Source organism: Sturnus vulgaris, chromosome 28 (genome assembly GCF_052056855.1).
Source record: "Sturnus vulgaris isolate bStuVul1 chromosome 28, bStuVul1.hap1, whole genome shotgun sequence".
Taxonomy (NCBI): domain Eukaryota; kingdom Metazoa; phylum Chordata; class Aves; order Passeriformes; family Sturnidae; genus Sturnus; species Sturnus vulgaris.
In genome coordinates this window covers 953,864-973,547 of record NC_142270.1, presented here as the reverse complement: position 1 = coordinate 973,547, position 19,684 = coordinate 953,864, and the positions used below count along the sequence as shown (strand labels likewise).

At 52.5% G+C, this 19,684-nt stretch overlaps 1 protein-coding gene across 2 annotated transcripts; it reads left to right on the top strand.

Annotated features, from left to right (window-relative positions):
- The first annotated feature begins 751 nt into the window (after nt 1–751).
- ARHGAP25 (Rho GTPase activating protein 25) lies at nt 752–18,049 on the top strand. Of its 2 annotated transcripts, none has more exons than XM_088180079.1 (11): nt 752–1,130; nt 4,699–4,892; nt 7,073–7,160; nt 8,100–8,219; nt 10,741–10,948; nt 12,551–12,683; nt 13,328–13,401; nt 13,949–14,070; nt 14,584–14,786; nt 15,249–15,820; nt 16,442–18,049. In XM_088180079.1, the coding sequence occupies exons 1-11, from the start codon at nt 1,070–1,072 to the stop codon at nt 16,650–16,652; spliced, it is 1,986 nt and encodes a 661-aa protein (XP_088036205.1). In that variant the 5' UTR covers nt 752–1,069; the 3' UTR covers nt 16,653–18,049. The 2 variants fall into 2 exon arrangements, with proteins under 2 accessions (XP_088036205.1, XP_014747602.2); XM_014892116.2 differs by having other exon boundaries at nt 754–1,130; nt 14,593–14,786.
- The last annotated feature ends 1,635 nt before the right edge of the window (nt 18,050–19,684 follow it).

Sequence of the window (19,684 nt, the reverse complement as noted above, 5' to 3'; positions counted from 1 at the left end):
GGCTGGAGCCTCCACCAGGCCTTGTGGGGAGCCTGCTGTGGCTGGGAGGTCAGAGCAGCTCCCATCAGTTGTGAGATTTGGTGGAATCCATTTCCTGAGCTGTCACCGCTGCCTGCTCGGGCACGGTGGGGATGCAAAGCTCTGGGAGAGCAAAACTGCAATGCTGCTTGAGCTCTGCCTGCTTTGATCACTGCCAGGTTTTAGGGTATTTATGAAATTTAGGTTAAAATTAGTTCAGGTTTAATAAATTCAGGTTAGATATAAGGAGGGAATTGTTCCCTGGGAGGGTTGGCAGGCCCTAGCACAGAGTGCCCAGAGAAGCTGTGGCTGCCCCTGGATCCCTGGCAGTGTCCAAGGCCAGCTTGGATGGGGCTGGGAGCAGCCTGGGACAGTGGGAGGTGTCCCTGGCATGGCACAGGTGGCACTGATGGGCTTTGAGTCTCTTCCAACCCAACCCCTTCCATGGCTCCAAGATTCCTTGGTGTTCACTGCTCTGATTTCCATGGCCTTTCTTCCCACAGCTGCCTCATTTCATCCCCATTTGGCTTTTACCACTGTAAAAACCTTCAGTCAGCCCTGGGGACACGTCAGCAATTACCAGGAAAAATGAAAGCCCCCAGTGCCATCAGAGGATGTCCCACATGGGCACAGACGTCACCCTGAGCTCACACCTGAGCTCTGCCCCTGAGCAGAGCCTTGCCCAGAGCCCTGGGCTGGGCTGTTCCTGCTCAGAGCAGCTCTGAGAGCCCCGGGAGGACACCCAGAGCTCCTGACTCCACTTCCTCAAATGCCCCGAGCGGCGCGTGGGGAGCGGCCCCGGGCTGGGCTGTGTCCCCTCAGCCAGCACAGGGGACAGCGAGGCCACTACACCTGGCAGCACCTGACAGCATCTGGGGGAGCCAGAGCTGGGCAGGAAAGCAGGGCAGGAAAGGACTTTTATGGGGTTTTGCAGCTGCTCTCAGAGGCAGGAAACTCGCTGGCAAATCAACCCTCGCCGAGCTGCTGCGCTGTGTGGGGGGACCCCCACGGGACCATCAGGGTCTTGTTCCAGCCCATCTCCTGATCCAAAATGTCCCTCAAGCTGCCACGGAACTGGGATTTCAACCTGAAGATGGATGCTGCAAAAATAGGTACAGTGAGTGTTCCTTTGTGCCCTTCTGTGCCTGCGTGGGTGCCGGGGCTGGGCCAGGGGCTGGGGGTGGCTGCGGCCAAGCCCGGCTGAGATTTTGGCTCTGGCCTCAGTGGGGGGACCTGGGCCCCAAGTGCCACTTTGAGAGAGAGCAGATGGTTGGCAAGAAGTGATTTACAAAGCTGTCAGTGAGGGATGCTATGGGGATTGGGGGACAGGGCTGCTGCCCCCCTAAAACCAAGGTTTGGGAGGATTTAAACCAGCCAGGCCTGTTGTGGTGGCACAAACCCTGCAGGAGGCGAGGCTCAGGCAGAGGGATGTGGCCCAGGCTGGAGGGATCAGTCTGGCCCAGGCTGGAGGGATCAGTCTGGCCCTGGCTCAGGTGTCCCAGCCCCTCTGACATCAGTGCTTTCCTCTCAGGGGTGCTGAGGAGCTCCCAGGGCTGTGGGAAGCCTGACCCTGGGATCTCCTGACTCCCCTCCTGCCCCTGGTCAGGCTCTGCAGGGCTCTTACCCACCCCAGGATCATTCTCCAGCATGGAAACCATAGGAGGACACCTTGGGAAGGGGTGTGGGATTCCTGTGTGGGCTCTGAGCACAGAACCCCAGAGCTGGGCTGGGTCAGGAAGCCAGGGAAGGGATTTAGGGTGATGCTGGTGTGCTCAGGGAGGGCTGCAGAGCCCAGCCCTGTGCATGCCCTGAGGCCAGGCCATCCATGCTCCTGGCACTGGTGCCAAAACATGGCCAGGGTCACCCTGGGGCTGGATTTGTCCCCGAAGCAGAGGTTGGACCCAGCTGCTCTCTGCAGGCAGGGGTGGCCTGACTGGATTCTCCTGCAAAGGCAACTTGGATTTCTGTCTGAAGCCAGAGTGGCCAAACCACTCTCTGCACACAAAGCCCCAAATGGAGGAATGAAAGCCCCAAATGAAGGGATGGAAGCCCCAAATGCAAGATGAGAGCTGGGATGGCTCAGAAACTCGAGCTGGGCAGAGGCTCAGTGCCATCTCCCACACTCGAGGGGAGAAATCCCCACGGAATTATCACAGAAGCATCCTGGACTCCTGCATTGCTCATTCTTAGGATAATTAATATTTTTTTTGCCCACAAGCTGTGGAGCAGTGAGTGAAGTCAATCAGCAGCTCAGAAAAAAAAGGCTGGGGGAGACACCAGGGGTTCTGGGGAGCAGAGAGGGTGGAGATGGGACAGAGGCTTGAGCCCATGTTGGTATCAGGAATTGCTGTTTTTCAAGAAAATCTGCTTGTGATGAAATCACTGGTGCTTTTTGCAGCTTCCAGCTGCTGGAGGATGTGTGAATTTGTGTATTTGTGTGTGTGCAGGGCTTCCAGGGGTGCTGTGATTTCATTTGCAGAAATGTAAAGTCACATTTGCAAATGTTTGCAGTATTTGCAAACTGCCACTGCCCTCATTGGCTCCTCCTGGCCTGGGGACACTTTCCCCTCCTCACCCCCAGCCCTGGCTGTGGCACAGGCAGCGTTTGGAAACCCCAGAAAGCTGCAGAGCTCTTTATTTCAGTGAAACAGAAATTCCCTCGTGAAATCTTTTAGTGGTTTTTCATTGCAGTTTGCCCAGGTCCCTCCCCTGGGCAGGAGCAGGTGGTGCCAGGGGGGTTCCTGCCCAGGACAAGGCTCTGGCCAGGGGCTGTTGTTGGCCATGGCCCCTCTGCCCTTTCTCCTGCCACACTTTGGCTCCTGTTTTTGGGCAGAGGGCAGCAGGACGTGGGCACCTCTCCCTGCTGGAGGTCTGGGGCTGCAGGGGGAGCAGTGAGGATGTTTTGGAGGAAATGCCCAACCCAGAGGCCGTTAGTGCAGGAAATGCTTTGGGGGCACCACCAAGGGGGTTTCTTACACTGGGGGATTTGGGGAGGGGAAGTGGGGACACCCCTGAGCTGAGCCACTGGAGCCCTGGCTGCCGAAAGTGTTCTATCTCAGAAATCACCACGTGCAGACTCCAGAGAGGCTGAATTCACCCACAACCATTGCATTATTTTTGCCTTGCAGCTGTAAATGCAAACTGCCCAGTTGGGTTGGCTCTGGAGGGCTGCAGTGCCTGGTCCAGAGGCAAAAATCCCATCTGGACGTGATCCCTGCAAGGCTTTTGCTGCCACAGAGGTGTTTGGAGATGACACAGGGCCCTGCCACCAGCCCTGGCACCAGTGGGGCCATGCAGGCACATGACAGGGACACTGCTCTGCCCAGTGCCAAATCCATTCCCGATTTTTTTCAATTCCAGCCCCATAAATGTGAGTTCTGCCCCACTGGGACCACCAGGCTGTCCCAGAGCAAAGCTGTGACCTTCAAACTGTTTGGGTCATTCTGCTGTCACTGCTGCTCTGGGGAGGGCACAGAAACCAAACACTCCCATTAAAAACAAACCCAAAAATTGTGCTAATGATTTTGTTCTCACTTGCAAGACAATTCCTCCCACGCAGGAAAAAGGAAGCACACGGTGGCAGCGACTGCAGCCACTTCCTTTGTAAACTGGGGCCAGTTCTCTCAGCAGAGCACGGGCCGAGAGCCTCTCCCTGTCTCCCTCTGTCCCCACTCCTTTGTCTCTCTGTCCCTATACCCCGTGTCCTTCTTTGTCCCTAAAACCCGTGTCTCCACTCCTGGGTCTCTGTGTCCCCACACCCAGTGTCCTCACCCCTGTGTCCCTCTGTCTCCACTCCTGTGTCCCTCTCTGTCCCCACACCAAGTGTTCCCATTCCCTGTGTCCCTGTGTCCCCACACCCTGTGTCCCTCTGAGTCCCCACAGCTCGGGTCTCTCTCTGTCCCCATTCCCTGTGTCCTCACACCCGTGTCTCTGCCTTCATTCCCTGTGTCCCTGTCCCCATTCCGTGTCCCTGTCCCCACACCCAGTGTCCCCATTCCCTGTGTCCCTACACCCGTGTCTCTCTCTGTCCCCACTCCCTGTGTCCCTGTCCCCACTCTCTGTGTCCCCATTCCTTGTGTCCCCACAGCCCCTATCCCCATTCTCTGTGTCCTCACAGCCGTGTCCCTGTCCCCACAGCCGTGTCCCTGTCCCCATTCTGTGTCCCCACAGCCGTGTCCCTGTCCCCCGTGTCCCTGTCCCCACTCTGTGTCCTCACAGCCCGTGTCCCTGTCCCCGTGTCCCTGTCCCCACTCTGTGTGTCCCCACAGCCCGTGTCCCTGTCCCCACAGCCGTGTCCCTGTCCCCATTCTGTGTCTCCACAGCCCGTGTCCCTGTCCCCACAGCCGTGTCCCTGTTCCCATTCTGTGTCCCCACAGCCGTGTCCCTGTCCCCGTGTCCCTGTCCCCACTCTGTGTGTCCCCACAGCCCGTGTCCCTGTCCCCACAGCCGTGTCCCTGTCCCCATTCTGTGTCCCCACAGCCGTGTCCCTGTCCCCCGTGTCCCTGTCCCCACTCTGTGTCCTCACAGCCCGTGTCCCTGTCCCCGTGTCCCTGTCCCCACTCTGTGTGTCCCCACAGCCCGTGTCCCTGTCCCCACAGCCGTGTCCCTGTTCCCATTCTGTGTCCTCACAGCCGTGTCCCTGTCCCCGTGTCCCTGTCCCCACTCTGTGTGTCCCCACAGCCCGCTCCAGGAGTGTGATGAGTGGGGACTCCTCGTGTTCCCAGCCGGGCTCCCCCAGCCCTGGGGCGCGGCCGCTCAAGCTGGGCTGGCTGAAGAAGCAGCGCTCCATCGTCAAGAACTGGCAGCTGCGCTTCTTCGTGCTCCAGGGACAGCAGCTGCTCTACTACAAGGACGAGGACGATGCCAAGCCTCAGGTAGGGTCAGGCCACTGCTCCCCATCGCCCCCGGGCTGGGCATTTTGGGCCGAGGGTGATGCCAAAGGAGGCTGACCTGGAGCAGAGGCTGGACAGAGTTAAGTGAACAAAATAGAGATTTATTGGAAGGCTTTCAAAGGATTCACCTTGGGCAGTGCAAGGGCCCACCTGTGGCTACACCCAAGATGAGTCCTGAGCTTTCACACTTTTATCAGTTTTGGTCCATTCCCATACTGGGGTTCATTGTCCAATCCCAGCTCCAGGTTCTGCAGTCCCATCCTCCCAGATTCTCTCCTCCATTCGCTGCTCTTTGCACTTTTTGGGGCTGAAGCTGCAGCGTGTCCTTGGTTGTGGGGCTGGAAAAGGATTGTTTTGTGTGCCTGAGCTGGGAGGAGAACTTGGAACACTTTGTATGAAGTTCAGAGTCACACACCAATGCAGTGCAGAATCTGGAAAATACAAAAGCTAAAACTTCATTTAGGCATCATTCCCCCCATAGGCAATTGGGGGTGTCCACCCTGGAGAGGAGAAGCTTTGGGGTGATTCAGTTGTGGCCTCCCAGTGCCTGGAGGGAGTGGAACAGAAAGGTGGGGAGAGACTTCACCAGGGCAAGGGGGAATGGCTTCTACTGCCAGAGGGCAGGGATGGGTGGGATTTTGGGAAGGAATTCCTGCCTGGGAGGATGGGCAGGGGCTGGGATGGAATTCCCAGAGCAACTGCGGCTGCCCTTGGATCCCTGGAAGTGCCCAAGGCCACGTTGGAGCACCCTGGGACAGTGGGAGGTGTCCCTGCCATGGCAGGGGTGACACTGGGTGGGCTTTTCCCACCCAAACCCTTTTGGAATTCCATAATTCCATGAAATGTTTTGGGATGGATCTGGGGTTGAGTGTTAAAGGAGTTTTCTGCCTCTGGGCAGTAACAGAGATGAAAGGTCCTGAGATCAGGAACTTCATTGATGCATTTCAATTCCTCGGGTCCCTCAGAGCCCAGCAACTGAGGAGCTGGGAAAACTCAGTCCCGTCACCAGCTGGGCACTGTTCCCATTTCCTTGGGAAACAAATTTTATTTTATTCTATATTTTACTTTATTTTATATTTTATTTTATATTTATTTTGTTTTATTTTATTTTGCATTTTATATTGCATTTTATTACATTTTATTTTATTTTGGGTTTTATATTGTATTATATCATGTTTTATTTTATTTTATTTTACTTTATTTTACTTCATTTTCTTTTCTTTTATTTTTCCATCATTTTCTCCATGCTGTAACTCATTTTTGAGTATCCACCACCTTTTCCTCCTTTGGAGAAATTCCTGGGAAAAGTCCCCTCTGCTGGAAAGCCTGTTCCCTCTACAAAATTAAAAAAAAAAAAAAAAAAAAAATCTTGGTAACCTCTACAAAGTGCTACCAGCAGCAAAACTCCTCTCAAGCCAAAAATCCTTCCCAAGGGGGAGGTGATCAGTGGATCCTTGGGGTGGGAGCCTGGTGGATCCAGCTCCCATATGCAAGGTGATGGGGAGGAGCTGGAGATGGGATGTGGGAACAGAAAACTTTTCATGGCACTTCTGGCAGCATCCAGCCCTGCTTGGTGCCTTCAGGAGGCTGAAATTGCTGAGAAATTTCATTTCCTGCCCCTCGAAGCCTCCAGGGCTGAGTTACTCCAGTCCCTCCACCCACAGCCAGGGGAAGGAAGGACTACTAGAAATTGCTGTTTTCCACTTTATTTATTAATTTCCCATCTGTTTTCTCCTTTTTCTCTACTCCTCTCCTGCCAGCTTTTGGGTTTAAGTGATGCTGTGTTAAAGGAACATTTTCCTGCCCCTGCCCAGCAGAAACATCCTCTTTCTGGGGATGTTCTGGGGTTTTCCCCAAATCCATTCTCCTTTGTTCTCTCTTCTTCCACTCCTAACAAGGGCTAAAAGGACATGAGAAGTGAGAAAAAATTAGGAAAGAGCAAAGGAACCACTTTTCTCTTTCTGAGAATCACTCCACTGGAAAAAATGGCATTTAAGAAGTGGCCAGTGGCCCTTATTGCTTGACAAGCCATTGTAATGCATCAGTAGGAATATATGTGTATAAAACGATCTTCTGGAAGGTGCTGGAGGGCAGGACTGCCAGCCTGGGTGGCAGTGTGGTGGCAGAGGTGGCACTCAGGGCTTTGCTCTGCTCTGTCCTAGGGTTGCCTGTCTCTCCAGGGCAGCACCATCAAGGTGGTGGCCACTAACCCAGAGGAAGGAGGGAAATTCATCTTTGAAATCGTCCCAGGTGAGGATGCCTCACGCCTCACTACTACTACTACTACTACTACTACTACTACTACTACTACTACTCCTCCTCCTCCTCCTTCAATGCTTTTGGGCTGGGCTGGGCACCCAAAACCCCTCGAGAAGTCGCTGTCCCTGTGCTCCCACTTCTTCCCAGAGCTCTGTGCCATGGAAGGCGAGTTTCTTGTCTCGATATGCAGAGACCAGGGCTGGCCAGTGCCCTGTGCTCATGCCCCAGGGTGAGGAGCAGCTCTGCCAAGCTGCAGCTGCAGCACTTTCTGTTCCTTCCTTGCACATCTCAGAGTGGGAAACGCCAAAGCTCTGCTTCCCCTGCAGCCAGCGGGGCTTCAATGTCACTGGCTGGGTTTTTGGGGTCCCTTTGGGATCTCTGAGACTGCTTCTGCAGCCCTCAGTGACAGAGCACATTCCCCAGCCTTGCCCAGACAGAACTTTGGCTCGTGGTGAGCTCTCAGAGCAGTGGGGTAAAGAGATTGGGATATGCAGAAAGGCACAAATCCATGGTTTATTCTATGAAGGCCTCCTATCTAGCATATACCAACGGCTATTGTTTTACAGGGGTTTATATCTTTTGAGGGTTTTACAGTTTGCACCAATTACCAAGGGAATTCTACTTTCTAACCAATCCCTGAGGGATTTTGCATTCAGAGCTGGCCTATGGATACTAAAAGAGAATGAACCACTAATATTGGAGATAAATAAGAGGGTCTACAAAGGGGGGGAAGCTAAATTCCTTTTGTATTTGTCATTTCACAACCCATTTCTTATCTCTAAGCTATGGTTTTCCAAGGAGCTTGTTCTGAGGATGCAGGGAGATTTTCTTCTTCATGAATGTTTTCTGCTCCCTCTACACTTCAAGAAGCCTTTAACAAAGAAAACAACAGGGATGTGTCTTTTCTGCTCCTGAAATGTGTTTTTGCAGGGCTGGCTGGGGAGCAGAGCCGGGCAGGGCAGGACTCGTGTGTGCTCATGGCCAGCTCGCAGGCCGAGATGGAGGAGTGGGTGAAATCCATCCACAGGGCGCTGGGCTCGGCTGCTGGAGGTAAAACAGGAGCAGGGGCAGCTCCTGCAGGGATCTCCTGTCCTGCTGCACTTCTGAGTGAGGGTTGGGCTCAGAAATCCCTGGGAAATGGGGCTTGTGACTGCCCTGGGAGTGGTGAGGAGAGCCAAGCCTGGATGAACATTTCATCTTCTTTTGTCAACTCCCTCCTGAGCCTTTTGACCCCGAAAATGTTCTTGAGAACAACTCCTATTCAGGGATAAAGCCTTGAAAAAATGTATTTCACCTGCCGACCCCCTGGCTTTGCTTTACCCCTGGCTTTTCTTGCTCAGCCCGTCCTTTCTGCCCCCATTTGCTCTCCAGCCTGCCTGGGTCACACCCTCACCCTCCTCACACCTGTGCCAGGGCCTCCCCACTCTCCCAGCTGGGAATTCCTTCCCAATATCTCATCTAAATCTCATCCCATCCTCTTCCAGCTCAAAGCCATTCCCTGTGTCCTGTCCCTCCACCCCTTGTCCCCTCCCCAGCTCTCCTGGAGCCCGCTCAGATCCTGGAAGGGGCTCTGAGCTCTCCCTGGAGTCTTCCCTTCTCCAGGCTGGACACCCCCAGCTGTCCCAGCCTGTTTTTCCTGTTTTTCCTGTTTTTCCTCTGCATCCCTGAGTTTTTATGCCTCCAAACTGGACCAGGCTGTGCCCTGGGGGAGGCAGCATCACCCAGCTGAAAGGAGCATTGAGACAGGAGTTTCCAGGGCATTGTCCCAGCTGGCTCTAATATTTAATAACAGCTCTGCCCCTGATCCTTTTTTAACTTTGGAGGCTGTTGGTCTCTTGCAGCTTAATTAAGTGACACTACATGAGAGAAAATGTAAATTTATATGGCACAGAGGACAGCAGAGAAGTCAGGGACTGTGGAGCTGCAGTTTATGTCAATACACACGTTAACAGATCCCAAAACTCCCAAAACTTGAAGTTTTTGGCTTCAGTCTAACCTGAGGCAAGATGAGCTTTTAGAGGAACCCCTGCATGTGGGAGGTTTTGGCCAGAGCCCACGTGGGAGCAGCCCAATGGCCCAGGTCCTGTGAACTTGTTGCACACCAAGAAGCAGAAAAGCTGCAGAGTGTGAAGAAAACAGCAAAAGCATCTCCAAAATCTCGGTGTGGTTTTGCAGGGTTAGCTGCCACTCCCACAGCCCTGGGGAGGTGTCCTCAGAGCAGTGAAATAACCAATTCAATATCAGCTACCAAAGCAGAGGCCAAAAAAAGAGAGATTTGCTCCTGGTGTGCACAGGGACAGGTTTGTGGTCATTCTTTACAAGTGTGACCAGGTGACAAATGAAGAAGCCCCAGGAGCAGGCAGGTGCTGACAGACCTGGTGGTTCCAGGTGAGGTCTGCCCTGCATTTCCTGCTCTGGGAATGATTTCAGTCTTCAGAGCACGAGGTGAGCACACCACAGGCACAGTGCTAGGGCAGGAATGTGGCAGAGGAGCAGGGGACTCTTTGCCATTGACATTCCAGAGATTAAATTGGGATTTACCTGCTCTGGCCATGGCCCAAGCTCTGAGGAGGAAGAGCTGGGATCCAGGCTGCTGCTCCTGCTGCGAGTTCAGCAGGAAATGCCAATTTTAATGCCAAGGGAAGGTACCAGACCCTGTGGAGCACAGCTGTCCTCAGAACAAGGGTTTCAGGAGAGGGGAGGGGGAAGAAAAGCAGCTGGATCAGGAAGAATTCCACCTCCAAATCCCTGCAAGGATCTTTTCTTATTTCTTGGTGGTCTTCTGTGCTTTCTACACCCCTCAGCTTGGTGGGATGAGCTTCCTTCCCTCCCTGTCCCTGTCTCCCTCTGGATCAGCATGCTGCTCACAGGCAGCAGCCCCCAGGTCTTGCCTTCAGTAGTTTTGAGAACTGTCAGTTATTTGAAGGAGGAACGAGGTTTTGTTTTTTGTTTTGCCATTTTTTCCTCGGGAAAAGCTCCGCTTCCTGCAGAACTCTGTTCCTGCAGAGGGGTTTGCAGGATTCTGGTGCCTGGCAGAGCAGCAGGTCCTGCTGGCCCCTCACCTGAGGCAGGTGAGGTGTCCTGGATGCCTTGAGAGGCCACTTGGAACAGAGGGTAGGCAGTGTTAAAGAAATAAAGTAGATATTTATTAAAAGGCCTTTAAAGGATTCACCTTGGGCAGTACAAGAGCCTGGCTGTGGCTCCACCCAAGATGGATCCTGGTCATGAACTTTCACACTTTTATCAGTTTTGGTCCATTCCCATACTGGGGTTCATTGTCCAATCCCAGCTCCAGGTTCTGCAGTCCCATCCTCCCAGATTCTCTCCTCCATTCTCTGCTGTTTGCACTTTTTGGAGCTGAAGCTGCAGCGTGTCCTTGGTTGTGGAGCTGGAAAAGGATTGTTTTGTGTGCCTGAGCTGGGAGGAGAACTTGGAACACTTTGTATGGAGTTCAGTCACACACCAATGCAGTGCAGAATCTTGAAAATGTGTTAGCTCTGTTTAGCTTTCGTTAAAGCTGAGCCTTGGGGCATCACCCCGAGCTGAGCTCTGCCCTGTGCCCTGTCCCCAGCGGTGTTTGGGCAGCCCCTGGCACACACCATGGCCTACGAGCAGAAGCTGGGGCAGCACCAGGTGCCCATCCTGGTGCAGAAAAGCGCCGAGTTCATCCGGGAGCACGGTGTGGGGGAGGAGGGGATCTTCCGCCTGCCCGGCCAGGACAACCTGGTCCGACAGCTCCGGGACGCCTTCGACGCCGGGGAGAGACCCTCGTTCGGCAGGTAACGCTGCTGCCCTCTGCCTGCCCCAAATCCCAGGATGAAGTAACGCTGCTGCCCTCTGCCTGCCCCAAATCCCAGGATAAAGCAGCCAGTCCCACCCCCAGAGCCCTGCTGTGCCCTGCAGCAAAGCTGAGCCCTCCAGAAGGGCTTGAGGAGAAGCGAGGATTCAGAAGAAACCACAAGAACAGAGTCAGAGGGTGCTGAGAGGAGATTCCTGGAAATAAAGGAAAGCACCAGGGCAGGATTGAGGGGGAGTGTTAGAAAGCTGCTGCTGCAGTCCAGGCACCCAGGGTGCCCAGTGGAGAGTATTGGTAGGTCCTACAAAAACACAGCTCTGAAAAAATCCCTCTGTGTTTATGAGTGTTTGTGAAAATAATAGTATTTTACAGCCCCAACCAATGCTAAAAATAACTGACCTGGGGGATTTTTGCTTGAAGTTTATAAGAGTTTAGCAACTTCAAGGTAGGTCAGATCAGAGGCCCGTGGTCTTGACACTGTCCCCTTGACAGGATGTAAATACAAGGGCTGGAAAGCTGCAAACATCTGTCCTGGCAGAACATCCCCAGGAACTGCTGCTGCTCTGACATCCCAGAGCTCCACACTGGGAGGGTGGTGAGCAGGGAGGATCTGCATCTGGAGCCTGGGGAGCCCAGCGGGGGCTTTGCTTGGAATGGGAAGATGGGAGAAGGGTTTTGTTTGGAATGGGGAGATGGGAGAAGGGCTTTGCTTGGAATGGGAAGATGGGAGAAGGGTTTTGTTTGGAATGGGGAGATGGGAGAAGGGCTTTGCTTGGAATGGGGAGATGGGAGAAGGGTTTTGTTTGGAATGGGGAGATGGGAGAAGGGCTTTGCTTGGAATGGGAGATGGGAGAAGGGTTTTGTTTGGAATGGGGAGATGGGAGAAGGGCTTTGCTTGGAATGGGAGATGGGAGAAGGGTTTTGCTTGGAATGGGAGATGGGAGAAGGGTTTTGTTTGGAATGGGGAGATGGGAGAAGGGTTTTTCTCCCTTTTCCTTGGTTCTCTGCCCCTCTGAATGCAGTGACAAGAGCCAGGCTGGTGCTCCAGAATTGCTAAATTGTTAAATAAGGTGGCTCCATAGATGGGTGAAGAAAAGTAATTTTAGGTTCACAAAGCAGATCAGGGAGATTGAAACAATCCCAGTCTCGTGCCAGGGGCAGCTGCTGTTGGCTTTGGTTCCTGCAGTGCCCAAAGCTGTGCCCAAAGTTGTGCCCAAAGCTGTGCCAGGGTGATGGAGCAGCCAGAACAGGCAATACCTGCCAGGCTCCAGGATGCCCAAGGGAAGGGCAGCTGGGTAAAGCTGAGACTGTGACTTTGTGCTTGCTCAAAACTCAGCTTTGGGAGGAGGCAGGAGCCCTCTAAGTGAATTTCCTGCTACCCCAACTCAGCCCAGGTGTGGACACTGGGACCTGCCACCCTCAAGGTGGGGAAAACCTCCCCCAAGCCTTTATTTCCTTGGCTTTCCCATTCCCTGGGTGGCCCCAGGTTGCTGTGGCCTCCCTGTTTCCATCTCTCTGTCTCCACAGCTGCACACAGAGCGTTGTGGGGACCTGCTGGGTTTGAGTTTTCCTTTGCACATTGCAGGGACACCGATGTCCACACCGTGGCCTCCCTGTTCAAGCTGTACCTGCGGGAGCTGCCAGAGCCTGTCGTGCCTTGGCTGCAGTACGAGGATTTCCTGCTCTGCGGGCAGGCTCTGGAAGCTGATGAGACAAAGGTAGAGGTGCTTTTGTTTTCCTCCTCCTGGTCTTAAAATCAGTTTCAGTGCCAGGGCATGTTGGTGAGCTGGAGATGCCAAGTGCATGGCAGTGTCAGCACAGCTCTGGAATCTGGGGAGGGAAAAAAGAAGGAAAAAAATTAAAAAGAAAAACTTCCTCAAAGCCACTGGGGCTTCCCATCTTGGCCACATGGGAATTTTAAAGCTTAAATTTCTGCTTCTCTTTGGGGTTAAAGATGTCCCAAATGTTTCTACACAAGACACTGGAGGAGATGAGGCAGGATCAGTTCTTGCAGAGCTCAAAGGGGACCCTGCTCCTCTGTGGCTGCCCCTCTTTGCTGAGCCCTGCAGAAATGGAACTCCAAGGGGAGCAAATGCCAGGAGAATAAGTCATGAAATAACTAAATTTGGAAAGGATCCCCAGGATCATCAACCACGACTCAGCCCCAGGCCCAGGGTCACCACTGACCCCTGTCCCCGAGTGCCACCACCATGTCAGGAACACTCCCAGGGCTGGGGACTCCCCCACTGCCCTGGGGCTGGGGGTGGCCAGGAGGAGACCCCACACCAGCCTGGCTGGGGTGATCAAGAGCTGGGTCCAGACGTGCCTGTGAATCCTCCTGGAGCTGTTTTTCACCACTTAGGGCCACCAGGAGCTCCTGAAGCAGCTGTCCCTCCTCCCCAGAGACAACTACAACCTCCTCAGCTACATCTGCAGGTCAGTGCTCTGCACAGTTCGGGTTTGGTCTTGGGGAGCAGAAATGTCATCCCAAAGGATGACTCCTCCAGGCTGAGCTTTCTTAAGCTGTGCTTTGGTTCCCTTTGAGTCACCAGATCCTTTTTGTAGAGAAGAATTTCAGCCCCTGGGATAAACCCCCTGACAATGTCTGAGCATGAATCACCACCCTCAAACTCATTTATAAATCTCTGGGAATTAAAACCAGCTCTAGTTTTCCTGGACAAAAGCCTTGTGCACCAAAACTTTTGGGCTTCACCCAGCCTGGGTAGTTTTTCTCTGGTTGGAGGTTTGAGGAGGGGATTCCCTTCCTTTCTGATTTGTTTCTAAGGGGAGCAGCTCCTCACATGGTGACTTTTTATTCTGGTACCTGGGTAAGACCCAGCTCCAGTTCAGTTCTAAGGCTGAGTGTTTCTGTCCTTGTGACTGAGAGGAAGAGCTGGGAGGATGAATCAGGATTTTTTCATCAGTGAGGCTTTTTGCAATCTTCCACCTGTGATGTGAAATATTTGCTCTGGGATTCTGGCAGGTTCCTCTATGAAATACAACTGAACTCCAGCGTCAACAAGATGAGTGTGGATAACCTGGCCACAGTGATTGGAGTGAACCTCATCAGACCCAGGATTGAGGACCCTGCAATTATCATGAGAGGTAAAAGGGACTCCTGGAATAATTGCCATAGTTCAGCCTGGCATGCTGAAATCCTGAGCCACATCCACAGCCTCGAAATTAAAGATTTTCTGTGGTGAAGCTGATGCAAGCCAGAAATGTGCCCAGGCACAGTGAGTACAGGGTCAAGCCATATTTGTTGGGCTGTAAAGGTGTTTATGACAAAAACCCTTCAGGAACTGACAAAATGACAAAAACAAAAACACCCCACTGCGTGTTCCCTTCATGGAGTTCAGCAGGTTCAGGAATTTGGTGAGGTCATCTCTGTGCTGCTCAGAGCTGGAAGGTGTAAAATCCTTCTTGGGAGAGCAGAGGAAACTCAAAGAAATGTGGCTACTCATTTCCTTTCACTCATAACATTTACTTTCTTTGGCTTTATGATCCTGCTCCTTGCTTTCTGTTCCATCTCCATTTCAGACACCAGAAAGACCGAGCAGAAAACCTGAGTGGTGGGAGGGATCCCGTGGCACTGGGTTTGGCCCTGACAATCTCTAGTTCCTCCAGGCACACCCCAGGTCCAGAAGGTGATGACTGTGCTGATCAGTGACCATGAAAAGCTCTTCCCCCCATCCAAGGATGTGGCTCCCTCCCCACCTGCCCAAAAAGCCGAGATGAAAGCTCCTGTCCCTCGCAGCTCCGTGGGCTGGGGAGCTGCAGAGGATCCCGCAGCACCCAGAGGCTCCACCCAAAGGCAAATGGTGAGGATAGATCCCCAGGGGAATCATCAAGGCTCGGTTTATTGATATATGGTTAATTGTGGCAGGCTCTGACAGCGAGCCCTACAAGCATTTGCTATTTATAGATTAAAAAGCTGTGTCTGTCACCCCTGGAATATTTACATCAGGAAAACGATGTAGATAAACTTTCCACTTTCCTGTGGAAAATCTACTGTTCTGGGGAATATGAAAACTCCCAAAGCTTTTTGGCTGAACAGCCAAGCACATGAAACCTTTTCAGCTCAGGCTGGTGAAAGGAAAACATTGGGGATTAAAGGCTTTTCTTCAAAGGAATCTCTGCAGAAGTGGTAAATGTGGTGCAATTCAAAATGGTTTTTAATGGAACAGTGTGGCTATTCCTCCAGCATGTTGAAATGTGCCCCTTGTAAAGTGACAGCAGTGGCTGTGACCTGGCTGCTCCAGGGCTGGTTTTGTGTTTTCCAGAGGGATCACTCCAATTCCAGCAGCTCCCCTGGCCCAGCTGCCACCTCGAGCATCCCCGGGGAGGACACAGAGTCCAAAGACACGCTGGGAACGTGGAAAACACAGCCAAGGAAAAGAACTCAGACTTTGCCTACAAGGAAATCCTTCCTGGCAGCAGCTGCTCCAGGGGAGAAGGGCAGCAAGGAGAGGAATGATGTCCTTGCCAGTGACTTTTGGAAAAGCAGCACACGCCCCGTGGCCCCTGATGGACACAAGAGAACTTTGTCTCATGATCTTTTTAAGCTGCTCGACCTCCACAGGGCTTCAGCCTTCGACAGTGCTCCCCCCTCCCAGGCAGAGAGTGGGGAGGGCAGCGGCTCCAGCCCCAGCCCTGCCAGCAGCATCTCCGAGAAGGAATTCCTGCCCTGCCTCAGTCCCAGCCACGAGCAAAAGGAGCCAGCCAGTCCCACCAGCAGCCCTGCTGAGGACCCCAGCCCTGAGCAGGAGAGCAGGGAGTTCTTGCAAAGCATGATCCTCAAGCTGGAAAAGGACATGGAGGCACAGAGAAATGACTACGAGGGGCAGATTAAAAGGTAACTGCAGGGAGCTGCTCTCTGCAGAGTGGGAAATGTGCAGCTCCTGTTGTGACAGCAAACACTGCACAGATCATTTACCAGCAATGTCATGCAGCATATAATAGCAGTGATTAATGATAAAATGCAGTATTCGGCAGGCTGTCTAAAAATCACTGTGCTGCACTGCACGAGCTGTGCTCTCATCACAGTGGGTGATGGATTATTACAACATCAGTACTCCAAGCTCTTATCACATCATTCAATGGCACTGCAATGTCCCTGCATTCCTTTGCACTGTCATAATTCCTGTTATTGCCATGACATTAGCCTGACATTAGAATTCACCAGTAGCATTATTACACCATTGGCTGTAACCATCAGCCCCACATGACAACAATATTATATTATGGCTATCCCATTAGCAATACACATGTATCACATTTACTGATATATTGCATCAAGTTATGTGGCCACTGAAGGGCTCAGGACAGCATCTCTGACTTGTTTTGAGGCTGAGGTGAGACTTCCTGAGAGCCAAATGATTTCCCAGCCCTTTTCCAATGCAATGCAATGCAATGCAATGCAATGCAATCCAATCCAATCCAATCCAATCCTTTCATGCTCTGTTTCCCTTCACAGTCTCCAGGAAGAGAACTATGAAGTCTGGGCCAAAGTGGTGAGGCTGAACCAGGACATGGAGCAGGAGAAGAAGAAGTGTGAGGAGCTGGAGCTGAGGCTGATGAACACGGAGCGCTTGCGGGAGGAGCTGGAGAAGAAAAACAAGATGCTTGAGGAGGAGTTAAAAAAATTAACTAAACCCACGAGTAAAACTGGTGCCAAAACCAACTAGGAGGAGACACCCAGCTTTTCACAGACCCCAGATGCAGCTGCACAAATGCATAGGAACTGCAGGTTCAGAGCCAGGGACTTGTATTGTCCAATGTCCTGCTCCTGCCCACAGGCCAAAGGGGAGGAAGGAGAGCAGAGCTTAGAGACTGGTTCATGCTCTGAACCAGGAAATTTAAAAAAATATCCTTTAGCTTTTTTGGGTGTGTTTATTTCAACTCTTCTTTCAGCTGCTCAGGTTACCTGGAGAACAGGCCAACACCTCCTGCTGCTCAGTCAAAATTGCACTCAGAAGTTTGGGTTATGGACACAGTGGGCCTTCACAGAAAGAAACCAGAAGTGTCCCTCCTCCAGCTGCCTGTCTCCTTGCTGGAGATACCCACAGGCAGAACATCCATGGATCCTGGATCTGGGCAGGCAGAGGAGCCCCAGGCCCAGGGAGGCACAGCCCTGGGTGGTGGAGATACTCACATCAATCCCCAGTTGGTTTGTGCTCTCCTGGGGCAGCACAAAGGTCTGAGATCTCCTGCAGCATCACCTACCCCCACACCCCGGCTCCAGGCAGAAGATCCCACCATCACTCAAACCTCTTCAGTTCAGGGGCTGTCCGGCTGTTTTGGGTCACTTCCCCACAGCTGGCTGTTCCTAAATCCAGCACAGCTGACAGAGCTTGGAGAGCACCTTCACACAGCTGTACCTGGAGTTCTTTGTGCAGAGAGACACAACTGGCAACTCCAGCACAGAAATCCTGCATTTTCCCTGATGGATACACTTCAAACGATGACAAATCTGGACTTTTTACTGCCCTGCTTTGGAGCTTTGTTGTTTCTGAAGTGCAGAACAGAATTTCCTCAGCCAGCTGATGGAGCCCTGGGTTTGCACCCCAACTAGAATGTTGGATCTCTCCCCAACAGTGCAAAGACCCCCTGGACCCTAAGGTGTCCCTGTGGTTGTTTGTGACCTTTCTGCTTGTCCCCACCCCTACCAGAGTCCTGCCAGCAGCACCACGGTGCTGCCACAGCTTCTGGTGGAAGAAAGAAGAATGCCAGGACTCTGAACAGTTATTTTCTTCTACAGAAAACCTTTCATTTATTTATTTGAGGAAGGGGAACAATCCAGCCTAGAGCCTTGATGGGGACAGGAAAGGGAAAACCACTGAGATCTGCAGTTTTCAAGCAGGACTAAGTGCCAGGCATGGTGAGGGGAATCACAACTCTGGGTTCTGCCTGCTGAGGACTTGGCTTTGGTGAGACAAAAGCTCAGCCCCAGACAGGCTGCAGAACTGTATGACAGGGAAAATGAACTGGGGGGAGAAAGGGACACAGAGGAAAATGTGGGAAACAAGGGGAGGTGGGAGTGGGAAAATGTTATTGGAGAATAAAAGTCAGTGTTGGGTATAAAGCACTTGCTGCTCTCAGCCTTGCTGGAGATGGGCGGGGGGTGCTGGTTTAGCCCTAAAACTGAGCCCAGACTCAGTCTCAGATCCAGTTTGGTGCATTGAGGATATAAAGTCTGGGGAAGGAGCAGTTTGTGAAAACTGAGCTGCATTCAAAAATCCAACTTCTAAGTGGCTCATTTGACCTATAGACCCTGACTCCAGGGGTTTTCCTTTGCACAGAACTCCAGACACCATGGAGCTCCTCACTGTCCTGCCCACAAACCTTCACACCAGGGAATGACTGCTCAGAGGCCTTCTGGGTGTCCCACAGAATCCCCAGCACCCACAGCATCCCTCTGCTCTGCCAGGGATCAAACCTGAGCACAGGGTTTTAAATCTGTCTGAGAGGTTTCAGATCTGTCTTGGCAATGGGAAATCTCAGTGAGGAGCACGGTGAGGATCTGCACTGGGCAGTGAGCCTGGACCTACTGGTGTAGCTCCACAGCTCTGCAGAGGGATGGACATCAAGAAGAAGAGCCCCAAGGAGGGGAGGGTGGCCTCAGCCATCCTCCATGAGCACCCAAAGTTTCCCTCCCCACACCTGCAGGCCCCACACACCAAAGGAGTTGTGTCCTGAAGTCTCTTGCAGTTTCTTTCTGCTGCTCTCCAAGTCCCCACTGTGGGACCTGTGACTTCCCCACACTCAGAGGTTCCAAAGTGCCTGCCACCATTTCACAGCTGCCACTCACGAGTCTTTCCTGGGATTTCAGATGACCTTGACAGAGCTGCTTCAGTGTTCATTTGATTTTTTTACCTCTGCAAGAAGCTTCTCAACAGTCTGAACATGAGGCCCAGGAGTCATTAGGGAGAAACTTCTCCGTGGGGTTCAGGAGCAGCATTGTGAACATCTGGGCTGGAAATGCCACACGCTCCTTTCTGCAAAGATCAAAAGTGTGAAGAGGCCAATAATTCCTTCACAGCAGACTGTAATGACGTGCAAAGGCTTGGCTGAGGCTCAGAAATCTCCACGATTAGGACAAGTGCACGTTATTTAAAATAAACTGCACATTCCTCCGCTTCCGCTCAGATAGGCAAAACAACCCCGTGGCTGTGAGGATCAGAGGGGCTCCTTTGAAGATATTCCACCCATTAACATTTGCAGCGTTTATAGAGGTCATCTGTGAAAGAGAGACCTTCTAATAGAGGTCAGGTGGGCTGGAAATTCCTGAGAGCCTGGAGAGGAGAGAGACACGGGCACCTTGTGAGCTGCTGCTGCCATTGGGTGCTGTAAGATAATGAGGATTTATTTTGTTTTTAAATGAGCTTTTTCCAGAGACAGAGAACCATGAAATGCCCATGCCAGAGCTGTGAAACTGCACCCTTTCCATCCCTGAGGGGATGGGTGTCCTCTCTGCTCAGCCCAGAGCCTGCTCTGGATTTTCTGCACTTGCACATCTTCTGCTGGAGACCCCACAAGGTGAGATCTCCAAAAACTGACTAGTGCCCAGCCTACATTTCCTTCCTCCCTATATTTCTGCAGCCAGGCCATGAAGCTTTTTGGGGTGGGAGCAGCAGAGAATCTCTCCTGTTCCTGGGGAAGGGGTGGTAAAGGACATTATAAACTCACAGTGAGGGTTTCACGGCCTTTCAGCTCAGCA